Genomic DNA, 18231 nt, shown 5'->3' with positions numbered 1-18231 from the left:
CACACTTCAAACCACCTTCCTGCCTGCCGGTACACTCCTGCGACCTTGAAACCTTATTTATGACCTCACTACTCTCAACCTCCTGTACACTGGAGCTACAATTCAGGTTCCCACCCCCCTGTTGAATTAGTTTAAACCCTCCCGAAGAGCATTAGCAAATGTCCCCCCCAGGATATTGGTACCCCTCTGGTTCAGGTGTAGACCATCCCGTTTGTAGAGGTCCCATCTACCCCAGAATGAGCCCCAATTATCCAGGTATCTGAATCCCTCCCTCCTGCACCATCCCTGTAGCCACGTGTTCAACTGCTCTCTCTCCCTATTCCTCGCCTCGCTAGCACGTGGCACGGGTAACAAACCAGAGATAACAACTCTGTTTGTTCTAGCTCTAAGCTTCCACCCTCGCTCCTTGAATTTCTGCCTTACGTCCCCATCCCTTTTCCTACCTATGTCGTTGGTGCCTATGTGGGCCACGACTTGGGGCTGCTCCCCCTCCCCCTTAAGGATCCTGAAAACACGATCCGAGACATCACGGACCCTGGCACCTGGGAGGCAACACACCAACCGTGAGTCTCTCTCGTTCCCACAGAATCTCCTATCTGTCCCCCTAACTATGGAGTCCCCAATGACTAATGCTCTCCTCCTCTCCCCCCTTCCCTTCTGAGCAACAGGGACAGACTCTGTGCCAGAGACCTATACCCCGTGGCTAACCCCTGGTAAGTCATCCCCCCCAACAGTATCCAAAACGGTATACTTGTTTTTGAGGGGAACGGCCACAGGGGATCCCTGCACTGTCTGCCTGTTCCCTTTCCATCCCCTGACTGTAACCCATCTACTTTTTTCCTCTACCTGAGGTGTGACTACCTCCCCGTAACTCCTCTCAATTACCCCCTCAGCCTCCCGAATGATCCAAAGTTCATCCAGCTTCAGCTCCAGTTCCCTAACACGGTTTCCGAGGAGCTGGAGTTGGGTGCACTTCCCGCAGATGAAGTCAGTGGGGACACTAGTGGTGACCCTTACCTCCCACATTCTACAGGAGGAGCATACAACTGCCCTAACATCCATTCCCACTGTTCTGAATTCCCAAACAGACAAATTAAAAAATATATATACTCGTAGCCTTACCAAATCAGCACTCAGAACCTTTTTTTTTGGTTAGAGGAGGAGGATGGGTGGGAGACACTACCTAGGTAGTGTTTCGGGTAAAGCAACCGCCCAAATATATTACCTCACTTACTCCAAAAATGGAGTCACGCGAGGTAAGACTTTAATAACCGAAAAGGTCACCTTCCCAGGCTGCCCTCGCGCTTCCTCCCGGACTCCCGCCGCTGAAACAACTGAATGGCCTCTCTCTGTGTTAAGCACTCCTTGGATAATGCTATGTCCCTGTTTCCGTCCACCTGCTGCATTAATTTGTGGCAGACCTCCACCTTCCATCCGTTTTTAATCAAGCTACTTACTTCATGACACATCTCTGTAGCAGGTGAGTCTTGAACACCAGCTCAGAGGTAATGGCACTACCACTGTGCCACAAGAGCCCTCAATCCGTTTGTCTTGTAAGATGATAGTTTTCACTTTTGAGCTCACGATCATTTTGAACCTTCAGCAGTAACATGGGCAGCATGCCCGGTGAAACCTTGCTCTCAGCTCTGATGAGGGGCAACATGTACAGCCAGTGACACTCCATCTTTCTCAGAACTCTTTCCAATGTCTCAGGAACCAACTGCAGCATCACCCAGGTACCCCTCTGCTATCTCTCTCTCTCTCTCCTGTACTTCTGCAGCATCACCCAGGTACCCCTCTGCTATCTCTCTCTCTTTCTCTCCTGTACTTCTGCAGCATCACCCAGGTACCCCTCTGCTATCTCTCTCTCTCTCTCTCTCTCCTGTACTTCTGCAGCCAGGAACAATTGGCACTTAGAGCAATCCTGTAACTATCACCATTTGAGGTCTACTTAATAATCTCTTTCTGAGCTCCTTAACATCTGCCTGCTGGTGCTCACAGGTGCCATTATGGATTTTGTGAACCCCCGCCCCCAACCTCCCTCAGAATACTCTGCAATCTGTTCATTATGGCTTAAGATGATTTATCAAGGAAGGATTGCAGCTAAGTCAGATCATTCACAAACCCAGCTGTGGCCCTGGATAGTTTACGAATTCTGCTCTGTTCATCTTTTGATGATGTTATTACTGTGCAGACATACAGCACAGTCCTCATGAAATGGAAATTTCAGAAACCTGTGTTGTCTGAAAGATCTCCTTTGCCTAAGAAGTATTGAATTGGAATAGAATTTGAGGACAGGGATCAATGATTGGCATTTTGGGATCAATAACAAAACTTGAGAATCTTTATTTACTGATTCCATGTCAACCTAATGGCTCTTCTTTGATCAGAACTAGTCTTTCTGTTCATATAGCAGTGACTGCATAAGGATAATAAATCTAGTAAATAAAAATCTAATTCAAGGATTTTCCCTCATTGCACATTTGATGGAAATTGTGCCTTTCTGTGTGGACTCTTGGAATGCTAACTTTGGGTAGAATCTTTTCTGTTCATGCTGATGGGGAACTTGAAGGCATTAAGGGCATTTAACGGAATTGTGGTCTTTCTAAACCTCTCTACCTTCCCACGTCCTCCACAGTAACATTCTGGAGGGGAAACCCAATGGTCAACCCTCCCATCCAGCCACCGACTGGAGCCCTTAAGTGGCTAATTGGGAGAGAGGAAGAAGACAGGAAACTCTAGGCCAGATAGCCTGACCTAAGGCATTTGTAAGATTTTAGAGTTTATTATTAAGGATGAGCACTTAGAAGTAAAATAGGGGATGAGTCAGCGCAGCTTCATCAGGGGTAGGGGCGGGAGGTCATTTCTGACAAATCTGTTAGAATTCTTTGAGGAGGTAACAAGTAAGTTTGACAAAGGAGAGCTAGTGGACATGATCTATTTAGATTTACAGAAGGCCTTTGACAAGGTGCTCCACAGGAGGCTGCTAAATAAGATAAGAACCCAATATGTTAGGGACAAGGTACTGGCATAGATAGAGGATTGGCTGACTGGCAAAAGGTAGATAGTGGAGATAAAAGGGTCTTATTTAGGATGGCAGCTGGTAATGAGTAGAGCTCCACAGAGGTCAGTGCTGGGACCACAACTATTCACATTTTATATTAACAATCTGGACAAATGAAATGAGGGCATCATTGCTATGATTGCAGATGATACAAAGATAGATGGAGGGACAGATATTGTTGAGGAAACAGAAGGCTTCAGAAGGTTTTGGACAGTCCATGAGAGTCGACAGAGAGGTGACAGATGGAATACAAAGTGGGAAAGTATGAGGTTATGCACTTTGATAGGAAGAATAGAGGTATAGACTATTTTCTAAATGGACAAAGGCTTCAGAAATCTGAAGCACAAAGGGACTTGGGAATTCTAGTTCAAGATTCTCTTAAGGTTAATATTTGGGCTCATTTAGCAGTTAAAAAGGCAAATGCATTGTTAGCATTCATTTCAAGAGGGCTGGACTACAAGAGCAGAGATGTACTGCTGAAGGCATATGAGACTCTGGTCAGACCACATTTGGAATATTATGAGCAGTTTTGGGCCCCGTATCTAAGGAATGACTTGCTGGCCTTGGAGGGGGTCCACAGCAGGTTTAAAAGAATGCTCCTAAAAATGAAGGGCTTGTCCTAGGGCGAGCAGTTGAGGACCCTGTGTCCTTACTCAATGGACTTTAGAAGGATGCGGGGTTTGTGATTGAAACTTACAGAATACTGAGAGGCCCGGATAGAGTGGACATGGAGAAGATGTTTCCACTAGTGTGAGAGACCAAGACCTGAGGGCACAGCCTCAGAGTGAAGGGATAAATGTTTAGAACTGAGATGAGGAGCATTACTTCAGCCAGAAGATGATTGATCTGTGGAACTCTTTGTTGCAGAGGGCTATGAAGTCCAAGTCATTGAGTGTATTTAAGGCAGAGATAGATAGGTTCTTGATGAGTACGGGGATCAAGGGTTAAAGGGAAAAGGCAGGAGCATGATATTGAGAGACATATCAGTCATGATCGAAAGGTGGGGCAGACCTGATGGGCTGAATGGCCTAATTCTGTTCATATATCTGATGGTTTTATGGTTTAATTAATGTAATTTGAACAGTAAGGGCACTGTTTTGGAGAGCTGGACCCCTTGGAGCTGGGAACAGGGATCCTTTACAAGGATCAGGTGACCATCCAGGGTTGGGGTGGGGAGGGTCAGGTACCACTGGGGACTGTTCAATGTGGAGAAACTGAAAAGTGCATGAACACTTTGGAACTGCACAACTTGTTAATAAATGTCAAATTCTGAAGAAATGTTTCAAAGTATCAAAATGTGTGTGTGTGAGAGAGAGAGAGAGACAGAGAGTTTCTGTGTGGGTGAGAGTATGCATGTGTGTGTGTGAGAGAGAGTGTGTCTGTGTGTATGACAGAGAGAGGTGTATGTGAGAGAGTGTGTGTGAGGGAGTGTCTGTGTGAGAGTGTGTGCGTGTGTATGTGTGCGTGTGAGAGAGAGAGTCTATGTAGGAGCATGCTTGTATGTGTTTGTGTGAGAAAATGCCACACAGTCATAGAGTCATACAGTTATACAACATGGAAACAGACCCTTCAAACCAACCAGTCCATGCCAAACATAATCTCAGACTAAACTAGTCCCACCTGCCTGCTCCTGGTCCATATCCCTCCATACCTTTTCTATTCATATACTTACCCAAAATGTGTGTGTGAGAGAGAGTGTGTGTGACTCAGGAGAACAACTGGAAATACATTCAATTAAGTGTCTGAGCCTAAAAGTGGGATTACTTCAAACTGCTGAGAGCTAGAAGCCATAGCAATATTGATTCCATTTCAACCACCTGTTCAGGCACCTCATTTCAGATGCTAAACTCACTGTGTAGTATATCCCCTTCAGATCCCCTTTCTCCCTCTGGCAATTATTGTAACTCTGGTCCCTGTTACTGGTCCTCACACCATGATTTAAGGCCATAAGAAATAAGAACTGGAGTGATCCATTCGGCCCCTCAAGCCTGCTCCACCATTCAATCGGATCATGGCTGATCCAATGTTCCACTTTCCTGTCCATTTCCCCATAATTCTTGATTCCCCCATTGACTAAGAATCTATCTATCTCAGCCTTTATTACAATCAATGATGCCTCCACTGCTCTCTGTGGCTATGAGTTCCAAAGACTCATAACCCTCTGAGAGAAGAAGTTCCTCCTCACCTCAGGCTTAAATTATTCTTCGACTATGCCCTCTTGTCCTAGACTCTCCCAAGAGGGGAAACATCTTCTCACCATTTATGCTGTCAAAACTCATAAGAACCCTATATGTTTCAATGAGATAGCCTCTCATTCTTTAAACTCCGGTGAGTAGAGTCCCAACCTGTTTAGCCTTTGCCCATAAGATAATTTTTCCTTGATCTATTAAAACTCCTGCTACCATTCTAGCAAATGTCTTCTGCATTTTCTTTCACTCCCTGTGTGTGGTTCCCAGAATTGGCTAACATTCGCCATCAGGAGCCTGACCAGTGATTTACAAAAGATTAACATTAACTTTGCTCCTTTTCCACTTTACGCCCCTGTTTATAAAACCGATGATCCTGTGTGCTCTTTTAACAGCCTTTTCACCTCATCCTCCCCTGTACAATGATCCGTGTACAGTCAGACCCAGGCCGCTTTTAAAATTCTATGCTTTATTTTATATCACCTCTCTTCATTCTTCCAACCAAAATGCATCATTTTACATGTCTGCATTAGGTTTCATCTGCCATGTGTTCCTACTTCACTGGCTATGTCTAGTGATGTCTGTTGCTATCCTCCTGTACCATCTATTTCTAATTTTGATGCCATTTACAACCTTTGAGATATCAACAATATGCCATTGGTTGAACATGGAAAATACACAGATAAAAGGAGTAAACAGTGGGTGGTGTTTTATTTATGTATTGTTAGCTATTCTTCCAGGTTTTTGGTATTATTTCACATTAAGCTTAAAACATCTGTACATGTCTGAAAATCATCATCATTTCGATTTAGCATTAAAAGATGTTTGTATTCAACATTTATAGATATCAAACTTCAGGTGACAATTCAAGACTTGAGATCTTGCATCAGTGATCAGGATTGTCCAGATTAATCTGAAGAGAAGACACTCCTGGCATCACAAATAGGATCCAGGACACAGCTCTCTGTAATGGGAATACAAGATAGAATTAGGCAGAATACATAGCATTGGATTAGGCCATTCAGTCCAGCTGGCCTGTTCTGGTGTTTTTACTCCACATGGTTTCCCTCCACCTCAGAATATTTCCTCTCCTACTCTGGTAAGCACTTGATCATTTTCTTTTGAAAGCATCTAAGTTATGCAACCCAGCCTCATGCTGTGGTTGCAAGTTCCATACTCTGACCATTCTTCACAAAGATATTTCTCCTTATTTCCTGGGCCTAACCAGAGTAAAATCTGTAAAAATGACATGAATTTAACTTTCATTTAAGAGATGGCGGAGACTGGGCCTTTATTCTCCGGAGTTCAGAAGAACGAGAGATGGTCTCATTGAAATTAATGCAATTCTTAGAGCACTCGACAGGGTAGATGCGGAAAGGGTGCATCTCCTGTGCACCACTGCGCACCACTTCTCCTGTTTCTTAAGTTCCTCTGTTCCATGCCTCAGGAACAACATGAATCCCATGTAAATAGTTTCTGATTAAGTAGTCTATAACAGAAACTCAGTATCCTGGTAGATTCAGTATTTGAACCCATAATATCTCTGCAGGAATTCCTCGGGGTAATCTCCTAAACTCAACCATCTTCAGGTGTTTCATCAATGAGCTTTCCGTCCATCATAAGGTCAGAAACGGGGAATGTTTATCAAAAATTCCATAATGTTCAACACCACCGTGGGTCCTCTGATACTGAAGCCATCCATGTCCCAATGCAGCAAGATCTGGACAATACCCATGCTTGAGCTGACAAGTGGCAAGTAATATTTGGGTCATACAAATGTTAGGCAATGACCATTTCCAACAAAGAGACAATCTAACCATTGCTTTTTGATATCAATGGTGTTATCATCACCGAATCCCTTACTATCATGGGGTTACTATTAACAAGAAACTGTTAGAAGACTAGCCATGTTGACTACAAGAACAGGTCAGAGGCTAGGAATCCTGCAGCAAGTAACTCATCTTAGAACTCCCCAAAGCCTGGCCACCATCTACAAAGCACAAGCCAACAGTACGATGGAACAGTCTCCATTTGCCTGGATGGGAGCAACTCCAACCACAGTCAAGAAGCTTCACACGATTCAGGACAAAGTAGCCCACTTGATTGGCACTATACTGACAGACTTTCACTCCCTTGAGCAGTGTGTACTATCTACAAGATGCACTACAGAAATTCATCAAGGCTCCTCAGACAGCACCTTCCAAACCCACAACCATTTCCATCCAGAAGGACAAGGGCAGCAGGTATATGGGAACACCACCACCTCCAAGTTCCCCTCCACCCCACTCACCATCCTGACTTGAAACATATTACCATTTCTTCAATGTCGCTGGGTCAAAATCTTGGAATTCCCTCCCGAAGGGCATTGTGGATCTACCTAAAGCTGCAGTTCTGAAAGACAACTCACTACCACCTTCTCAAGGGCAGCTCGGGATAAATGCTGACCCAGCCAGCAACAGCCACATCCAATGAATGAATGAATAAAAACAAAAGGGGCTAATTGTACCTTTTGGCACAGGAAGACATCAGGCAGCAGTGGGTCAGCTGCCTATTTCACATTCTGCCGGGTCTTCCACTCCCTCAAACTAAAAATATCAAATTAGGACACTGAAGAGGGAATGGAGAAAACAGCACAGTTCAGATGGGGTATCCACTGCCTGTTTCCCACCTTCACTGAGAGTTGAAATTAATCTGTATGATCTTTACAAAATTCATGCACAGGAATAGATTCATTGATAACTTTGTTGTCTGGGAGTGACGCATTAATCTGGGTGGGATGGTCTACACGGTGGAGATTCTTGCCCTGCCTAACCTGACTTTCCTCTTTATAACTCCATGCTAAGAAAGTCCATCACATTCTTATATGGAAAGAGTTGGAAGGGGTTATTTTCTTGGCATGCCTGCTATTTATGAGAGTAAACAATACAACAGGAGTTAATGCAGAGTGATACTTCAAACCTAAACTTTGTTTTTAACACAAGAGACTCAGACCAGGGAAAAGCAAATGTCAGGTTACATACAAAATAAGGTGGAGTAAAGTTCCAGTCAGTGTACTGGTACCATAAACCATGGAATAGTCTGAAACATCATGTTGAGGTTGTACAGGACATTATTGAGGCCTCTTCTGGAACACTATGTCCAGTTCTGGTCTTCCTGATATATGAAGGATATTATCAAACTGGAGAAAGTTCAGAAAACATTTACCAGGATATTGCCGGGGATGGAGGGATTGAGTTATAAGGAGAGGCTGGATAGGCTGGGACTTTTTTCACCGGAGTGTAGGAGGTTGAGGGGTGATCTTATAGAGGTTTATATAATCATAAGGAGCATAGATAAGGTGAGTGGCAGGTGTCTTTTCCCTAGGATGGTGAAATTTCAAGACTAAAGGGCATGTTTTAAGGTGAGAGGCGAAAGATTTAAAAAAAGACGTGAGGGGAAACTTATTTACACGGAGAGTGGTTTGTGTGTGGAATGAACTTACAGACAAAGTAGTGGATGCAGGTACATTTATGTTTAAAAGACATTTGGATATGTACATGAATAAGAAACGTTTGGAGGAATATAGGCCAAGAGCAGGCAGTTGGGATTAATTTAGTTTGGGATTATGGTCAACATTGAATAGGTGGACCAAAGGATCTGTATCTGTGCTATATGACTCTATGACCCTATAACTGGTGCTGTGATGGGGACATGACATGTTCCACCTGGATGATTAATCATTCACAGATTCATTTCCTCCAAACAACTCCTTTGCATTCCTAATGGGTTTCACAGCACAACACAAGTTCAGAAAATTAACCTTTTTGATTCCTGAATGTGCCCTTTTGCATTTTCTTTGTGATATAGTAGCCATTGTTTTGAGACAATGTGAACTGACGAGCCAGTTACTCACCCTGTGTACAACAGATTCCAAATGAGGCACATTTCCCGCCATTGCTGCCACAGGCCCTGCCACTGGGTTCACAAGGAGACAGCAGGTAATCTTCCTTCTGACACCTCAGGGTCTCGGAGGTTCCAATGTAGCAGCCAAACCCCTCCCCACAGCAGATACTGGCTCCAAAGCAATGGCCTCTGTTACCAGGACCACATGGTATACACTAGGTAGGATCAGGAAAATGGGTTATGCCAGTGATGTTCCAAAAGCTCCATGTCCAAAATAATTTTCACACTGTCACTGATCATCCAAAGCAAATATATTAAATATACAATGCAGCTTCAAGGACTACCATAGTGCAGTGCTAGTGGCCCTACCTTTGAGCTGGGATGACTAGGTTCCAGTCCAATTTGCCCTCAAGGGGAGACAAAATATGTCTGAGCAGATTAAAATAACTATAATTTCCTCATTAAAACTTCATGCAGTGATTCTATCAAAACCTCACTAATGTTCTGAATACTGCTTGATTGGAAAGGACTAACATATCATTGGTTCCATTTCGTGGAAATATATGTGCCAAGGTACACAGGATTTTGGCAGGTTGAAGCAACCAGTATCTTAAACCATGAATGTATCAAAATAAATCTCAAACTCCCTTTAAAATCTAAGCCACTGTTGAAATAATATCAGACATAAAGGCTGCCTGGTGTCTAATGACTCATGAGGCACATGTTCTGTCTGTTTTCCGCAGCTAGTTTCTCCTTCAACGGTGCTGTCACCAGAGTTAAAAGGGGTGCCACTCCACATAAAACATGACTGGCCAGGAGTCTGTCTTACTCTTACTGACTGCCATAGGTTAATTGGAAGAAATTACATGTTGATAATCTGTTTGGCTGTTTTATGAATATGCCTTCCACTACTGTCCAGTCCCCAAGTATGACTCAAACCCAGAGCTTCTGGCTCAGGGACAATGACATGACCCAAAGCATCATAAGACCTCCAAGACTAAGTTACACCATTTTTAGTGTGGTTGCATGCAATTTAAGAATCTTCAGGAATATAATTAATTCATTAACCCCATGAAGTCTGATCCTTTTCAATATCAGGCCCAATTATCACCTTAACATTGCCAGTCTTCTGCAAAACATAGAACTGCAAGCTCATTCAATCCATCAATATTTTGCCTTCCATCATAAGCTGTTACACAATGCTTTTAACTTCCTGAATCGAAATTGTTGACCCTGAGTCTTGAAATATTATGAATAATTTCTGAGAATTATCTTTGAAAATGTGGAACTTTTAATTCAATGACCTCACATTCTGCCATTTAACCCGAATACAGGTCATCATCCTTAATTTTTCCTTATGTCAATAAATTATTTCAATAACCTTTGTTACCCTGGAAGATTGTCAGTACCACTGCCTTGCTATTTTGTCAGGTGCATGCAACATTTTTACAAAACATTTTCAGATTTGACTTCAAGTTGATTTGTATCTGCATTGGACAGAAACTTATCAGAAAATCTTCCATAAATGTCTATTTAAAAAATAAGCCTGATCTTCTGTCCTGACATTCATTTTACTCTTTATACTTTTAAAAAATCCAACAGATTGATTAAAACATTTAATGAGCAAACTCTATTAACTTTTAATGAGCTTCACTGAGAGTTATTCTGTCTTTTATCCCATTCTTGTTTTTGAGAGGTGGCCCATGGACTTCTCTCAGAGTGGTCAATGTTTATGGATAAAGTATTGCAGTGGTTTGTCATTGCCTTCTGCATGTCGACTCTTAATCCCCCAGTCTTACTGCCTGCCATCAGGCCCAGTGAAAGGATTTACAGACTGAAAATCAAACTCCTTGACCATGTTACAGAAATACCTTCCATGGCCAACAATTCCTGGTGTTAGTCTCAGACACTCAGGACACTCTGCCTGTACCTTAAGCTCTCCTCACTGAGGGTACCACATCACTCACATGGCAGTAGCATCACAGGAACCGCAGGATGGAAATAAGATATTGTTGATGATATATTTGTTCAGCAAAGGGATCTACTCACTGATTCCTACTCTGGTGGGGGCGGGTTCGGTTTAGTTCAGTTGTTCTGCAAATCAGTGTGATGTCACCAACATGAGTACAATCCCCACACTGGCTGAGGTTACCATGATGGACTCTCCTTCTCAATCTCCACCTCCCCACACCCACCCCCCACCCCACACCCCTTGCCTGAGGTGTGGTGGCCTCAGGTTAAATAACCCCCACTCATTTCTCTCCAATGAGAGAGCAGCCGTATGGTCGTGTAAGTCTATGATGATCTACTACCCCAGGATCTACCTAACCAGCTGATGTAACATCCATACATGAGCCATTGTGAAAGCTATCACTGTGGATCTTCTCAATATTGCATGTGGTAAAAACAGTATCTGGGGAATGGTGCAGATTAATCTGTTGCACCACCTTTCTTCATTTGCAATTAGAGCGCAGCATTGATGGAACAGCCAGTGTTTAATAATCATTTTGGATGAGTTATTTACTGTAAACAGTGTAACAAAGAAAGTTGCTCCTTACCTGTCTGACCTCCATGTCCATGATGGATCGCTTGCCTCCTACAGGACAGTTGTTGATGTAACAAGCTGAGGTGAAGCTGATGAGGCACAGGAGGCAAACTGTGAGATAGGCAGACTGCATGATGTCCCACCTTTTGGAACTGGACCCAGAAAACCTTCCAAACTGCACTGAGCATCTTTGAATCCTCACCTTATTTATACTCTCCAGCAATCATTCTGCGTACGGAGGTGCTATCATTTTGCTAATTTAGCACAGGCTGAATATATTTTCTAAACTATTTTAATGAACAGATGTATAGTGCCACACACGATTCACCTGAGGTCAGTTATAGCCTGAACCAATGCTTTATCTTTATAATTGAGCTTAATTTATTCAACAACATGAGTGCAGGCCATTGCAATCTGAATATCATTTTTCAATTAAATGTTCCTTTTTAGATTTAATGCAAAGAGATCATCGTACTGAAGCCTAAGATTAAAATTAACAGTAGAAAAGTTTCAGAATTCAGGAAACAAAGTTTTAATGCAGGGACTGAATGAGTCCTGAGGATGATTCTGCAGAAAAGTGGCCTAAATGGCATAATGGAGGAGAAATGAAACTTCAGGGCTTCATTGCACAAGGACATAAGAAATTAGATTAGGAACAGACCATAGGACCCATTGTACTGCTCTGCCATTCAAACTGATCATGGCTTATCTGGGATTTGAATTGCATTCCCTCACCGTATCACCATATTCCTTTCCAAAAACATGACAGGTCAATATGGAACTGATATAGTTCAAAGACCATCCCAGATTGGTCCCTGAGATGACAGAGTTGCCCTGTGATGAGAAGTTTATTAAATTGGATGTAGGTTGTCTGGTGTCCAGAAGAATGAGATGATTTTGCTGAAGCATTCAAGATTCTGAAGAGGTTCGACAGCGCGGATAGTGAAAGGTGGTTTCCCCTGGTGGAGAAATCTAGATCAGGGGAGGAAATTCTCAGGGGAAGGTGTTAACCGTTTACAACTGAAGAAAAGAGAAGTTCTGTCACTCAGAGAGGTGTGAATCTCTGGAATTGTCAGGAGCTTAGCTGAATGGCTGTGTCCAACCATGAAGGTCAGTCACAGAACCTCAGTGGGAGTAGTTGGGAATCAAGAGATTGGATGGGGTTTGTGGGGTGCAGAATCTCGGTGTGTCAGTGTGAGTGAATGGCATATTGGACTTACAGTTATCTATCTAATTATTTCCTTTGTAAATATTCAGTGAACTGTCCACAGTTTCCAACTCGAGCTCAGAGTTGGAGACTTTAGCTGAGGGCAGCAGGGCAATTGCTCATTTGAAGTTCATACTTCCTGTTAACTCCTGTGGAGGTCAGTATATTGGGACATCTAAGGGGCCATGACACACACCTTGGGTTGTATGTGCAACCTTGGACGATCAGTAGGCTAGAAACTCTGGACCAATGAAGCTGTCTGGCAGCACTTTGTAGCCCATCTAGCTGAGAGCTTCATGTTTAGGTGATGATATTGGCAGCATCTTCTTCCTTATCAGGTTGACAGGATGTGAGGTTAGTGTAAGGATCAGTACTTGGACCAGAGCTGTTCACAGTGTTTATCAAGGGTGGGGTTGGGGATTAGGTGCAATATTTCCAAGTGTGCAGCTTGCACAAAACCAGGTGGGAGCTGTAGTTGTGAAGAGAATGCAAAGATGCTTCAAGGGTATGTCAACTAGCCAAGAAAACAGGAAAAAATGTGGCAGGTGGATACCATGGGGAGCAATAAGCAGATATCTACTACATTAGCATGAACAGACGTACAGAAGAACATATTAACCGGGAGCAGGAATTAGATCAGATCATAGAATCCCTACAGTGTGGAAACAGGTCCTTCGGCCCAACAAGTCCACACCGACCCTCAGAGCATCCCACCCGGACCCATCCCCTATAACCCACCTAATCTACACATCCCTGAACACTATGGGCAATTTAACATGGCCAATCCACCCAGCCTGCACATCTTTGGACTGTGGCAGGAAACCGGAGCACCTGGAGGAAACTCACACAGACATGGGGAAAATGTGCAAACTCCACACAGACAGCCGCCCGAGGGTGGAATCAAACCCGGATTCTTGGCGCTGTGAGGCAGCAGTGCTAACCACTGAGCCACCGTGCAACAGGCAATTCAGCCCCTTGAGTCTGCTCCGCTATTCAATATGATCATGGCTGATTTCAACTCGGCATCAACTCCACTCTCCATCACCCATTATCCCCTTTACTAATTAAAAATCTGTCTAGCTCCTTCTTAAATTTACTCAAAGTTCCAGTATCCATCACCCTCTGCGGTAATGAAGTCTATAGATTCATGATCCTTTGAGAGAAATAATTTCTTCTCATTTCTGCTACCCCTGATGCTAAAACTATGATGTTTCATTCTAAATTTTCCCACATGAGGAAACATCCTATACAGAGTATTTGTTCAATTGTGGAAGGTTGTGAAGTATTGAACTTCAAAGGGACTTGAGTGATGTTGCTAATGAATCACTGAAAGTTCACATGCAGGTAGGGCAAGTAATTAAAAAGAAAACTAGTATACTGGCCAATATAACATGAAAATTTGAGTATAGACATAAAGATATTACTGTAATTTTGTACAGCCTTGGTGAGACTGCACCTGGATTATTGCATGTAGTTTTGGTCTCCTTACTTGGAGCAAGTTAGAATTGTCAGAGAGGGAGATGATCTCGATGTTGTCATTCAAACATACAATATTCCTAATGTTGATGCAGGGAGAATATTTCCCCTGTTTGGGCATGTGTCTAGAATCTAGGGAAACAGTAAGGAGCAAGCCACTTAGGACTGTGGTGAGAAGGAATTTCTTCACATAAATGATAGTGAATCTTTGTAATTCTCCACCACAGAGATTTATTTGTTTTGATTTACTATTTGATGCATTGTACAGTCAAAAGGTTTCTTTTGCTTACAGTACAGGCAGATCATATTATTCAAAATGCATTAGGGTAATAGAACAGAGAGAAAGATTGCAATATTACAGCGGCAGAGAAGGTGCACAGAGAGCGAGATCAACATGAAATTTAGATTGACCATGCTAAATTATCCCATGGTGTCCAAGAGTGACCTAGAGCAGTGGAAGCCAATGGTTAAGTACATTCAGTTATTCTCTACATGTTAAAAACATCAAGCGGTACAAGGATAGGGCAGGAAATTGAAGGTGAAGTAAAGACCTGCCATGATCTCAAGGACTGGATTCAAGGGACTGACTGGCCTCCTCTTGCTTCTCCTGCTCCTATTCCTTATGTAAAGATGGATGCAAATTATGCATTCAGTCTATACATTCTTGTCCAAGTTTATTACTGATCTGGAGATAGCAAGAACTGCAGATGCTGGAGTCAGAGTTGATACAGTGTGGAGCTGGAGGAACACAGCAGGTCAGGCAGCACCAGAGTACTGATGAAGGCTTTAGGCCCAAAACGTTGACTCTCCGACTCCTCTGATGCTGCCTGACCTGCTGTGTTCCTCCACCTCCACACTATATTGATTGTTACTGATCTGTGTGTTTCCAGCATTTCAGATTACAATTTCACAGTTATAGCTTCGCAGACTTGCCACAGAATCTTAGAGCAAAGAGCGAAGCCAATTAGCTCATAGTCTCTGTGTCTGATTGAAAGATTACTTGGGTCTACTCTCCTGTTCTTCTGTTTCTGACATCAAACCACACTTTAACAGAGGATACTGCAGTATATGAAAGGTAGGTTGAGTCATCAGTCCAGTTATGTGCATCATTTCATTAGCTCCTGTTAATTGTCTGCTTGTTGGTTAACAGCACAGTCTTGATTGCCTTTAATGAAAAATGTGATTTTCTTTCTCAGAACCATCTGCAAAGTTTATGACGTTATTGAATTAACTTTAACTCATTATATATTAATTGATGTGATTTGTTCTGACACCAAAGGTTGTGGACTTATTAAGTCATTTGCTTGGAATGAATGATTCACCATTGGTCTCCAAAACCTCAGCTTACTCAGAAATCCCATATTCATTTGTGATAACTTTCCTTTAACAATCCTATATTTTTGAATGAAGCAACATTTTCTGGGTTGCTTTTCTGGCGTGTCTATGGATGTTATTTTAAAGATACTCTTTAAAGTCTGCCTGTTTGATCAAGTTATTTGTGCCCACTCCCAAATTTGTTTTAGTGTAGCTTGGTATGAAATTTTCTTAGATAATGCTCCTGAGAAGCACCTTGCAATGGCTTATGTATTAAAGGTGCTAAGTTCATACAAGTCATTGTTATTATTGAATGTGTTCACCTTTTTCTTCAACTGGCTTTGTGGACTATCTATTCAGCCAAAGCTGAAGTTACTTGTGAACTAATTAAGTCAATAATAATAATGTGAGACCAGTAAAGGGTATAAATCAGAGATAGTAGGAACGTAAATCAAATGTACTCAGTAAGGAGAAACAGCTCCGGTAAGAAGAAAGAGTATAGTTATATCTCTGTGAATTAATTAGAACAACATATTCAATGTTAGCAAGGGAGATAATTAAAACAGGAACATTAAATATAAGAAGTCTGTTTTTAATAAAAAGGAGCTTATTAAGGTTAGAAAAAAGTATGAGTGAAAATGAGGATAAGCAGAAAGAGTACTAATGAAGGCTTTCTCACTTTAGGTGAAATAGGAAACACACGAGGGTAAATTAAAAATGTAGGAGGCAAGTATTTTTTTTATAGAGAATGATTGAGTAACAGGCTCAAAATTATTATTTTGAGTCTATCTAGTGGAGGAGATTTTATATTGAGATGCCTGTGGGTGGAGGGCGGTGGGGGGGGTTGCGGTGTGGGCTGCTGACAAATTCAGAAGGAAGAGAGGATCAGGAACTGAGATGGAGATTGGTATCAAACAGAGTGAGGAACCTTTCAATGCACATTCTGATAAATCTGCCAAGACACTAGGATGCTCAGAGGAACAGTGGGATGTTGTCCACAGATCCCTGAAAGTAAAATGACAGGTTAATGGGGTGGTTAAGAAGGCATCGGGATGCTTACTTTAATCAACTGTGGCATAAATGATCAGGGCAGGGAGGTCATGTTGGAGCTGCACAGGACTTTGGTTAGGCCACAGCTGGAGTACTGCGTGCAGTTCTGGTCACCTCCCTATAGGAAGGATATTTTTGCACTGGAGGAAGTGCAAGGGGAGGAAGTGGGAGGGGATTTGATAAAAAGCTTTTCCACCCAGAGGGTGGTGGGGGTCTGGAATGCACTGTCTGGGATGGTAGTTGATGCAGAAAACCTCACAACCTTTAAAAAGTACTTGAATGAACACCTGATGTCATAACATTCAAGGAAATGGGCCTAATATGGGACTAGTGTTGGTCCTAATATATTTTTGCCTGTACAGACTTGATGGGCTCAAAGTCCCTTGTAGACTGTATGATTCTATGAGTATTTCCAGCACTTTCTGTTTTAATTTCAGACTTCCAGATTCTGAAGTATTTTGGTTTTATTAAAAGACCGTCAGATCTAGAAACAGATGGCTGGCTGACAATCCTCAACACTACTTTCTTGCCTTTTTCCCATAGCCTTGATTCCTTTATTGATTAACAATCTGTCTATCTCAGCCTTAAATTTACTTATCAAGCAGCCTCAACAGCCCTCTGTAGTAAAGTAGTCCATAGATTCACTACTCTCCGAGAGAAGAAATTCCTCCTCATCTCTGTCCTCACTGGAAGACCCCTTTCTCTGAGATGATGCTTTCTAGTGTTAGACTCTCCCACAAAAGAAACAACTGCCCAGAATCTACCCCACAGTTCTAAGAATCTTGTATGTTTCAATAAGGTCACCACTCATTCTTCTATTATCCAACTATGTGGAGGTGCCGGTGTTGGACTGGGGTGGACAAGGTCAGAAATCACACACCACCAGGTTATAGTCCAGCAGGTTTATTTGGTATCATTTATTTGGTCGAACAAGCTTTCAGATCCTCACTGTTTCTTCAGGTGTTAGTGAGAGAGGTGGAATCAGACACACACACACACGCACACTCACTGTCTCTCTCTCACTCCACCCCCTTCCCATACACACACACTCAGTCTCTCTCTCTGACTCCAACCCCTTCACGTACACACACTCACTCTCTCTCTCACTCCACCCCCTTGAGACACACACTTGCTCACTCTCTCTCTTACACACACACACACACACACACACTCTCTCTTTCCCTCCCCGCACCCCATCTCTCTCATATACTGATCATTTAGATTGGAAATTAATGTATTATAGCCAACTTTGCAGATGACAAAACATCGTGTCATAGTCATGCAACACAGAAACAGACCCTTCAGTCCAAATGTTCCACGCCAACAGCATCTTAGGTTTGTTTAATACATCCTCATCAATGGTGTGTTTTCAAATAAACGTGTTGGACTATAACCTGGTGTCGTTGATTTCTGACATTTTCCAACGAGTACAGGCACAATCTACTCAACTTCTCCTCATAAGACTCTGGTATCATCCTATCTCTGGACTGCCTTCAATGCTAGTGTA

General features: G+C 42.7%; 1 protein-coding gene across 1 annotated transcript; it reads right to left on the bottom strand.

Moving 5' to 3' along the window:
* Window positions 1–6158: 6158 nt before the first annotated feature.
* Window positions 6159–11810, bottom strand: LOC109915106 (oxytocin-neurophysin 1). The gene is made up of 3 exons (XM_020514706.1): window positions 11691–11810; window positions 9143–9347; window positions 6159–6214 (listed from the first exon to the last, which is right to left on the bottom strand). The coding sequence occupies exons 1-3, from the start codon at window positions 11808–11810 to the stop codon at window positions 6159–6161; spliced, it is 381 nt and encodes a 126-aa protein (XP_020370295.1).
* Between the last annotated feature and the right edge of the window lie 6421 nt (window positions 11811–18231).

The sequence above is a fragment of the Rhincodon typus genome, chromosome 1 (assembly GCF_021869965.1).
Source record: "Rhincodon typus isolate 14 chromosome 1, sRhiTyp1.1, whole genome shotgun sequence".
In the NCBI taxonomy this organism is placed as follows: domain Eukaryota; kingdom Metazoa; phylum Chordata; class Chondrichthyes; order Orectolobiformes; family Rhincodontidae; genus Rhincodon; species Rhincodon typus.
Note: the sequence above shows the minus strand (reverse complement) of the source record. Positions and strands in the feature narration are given on the sequence as shown.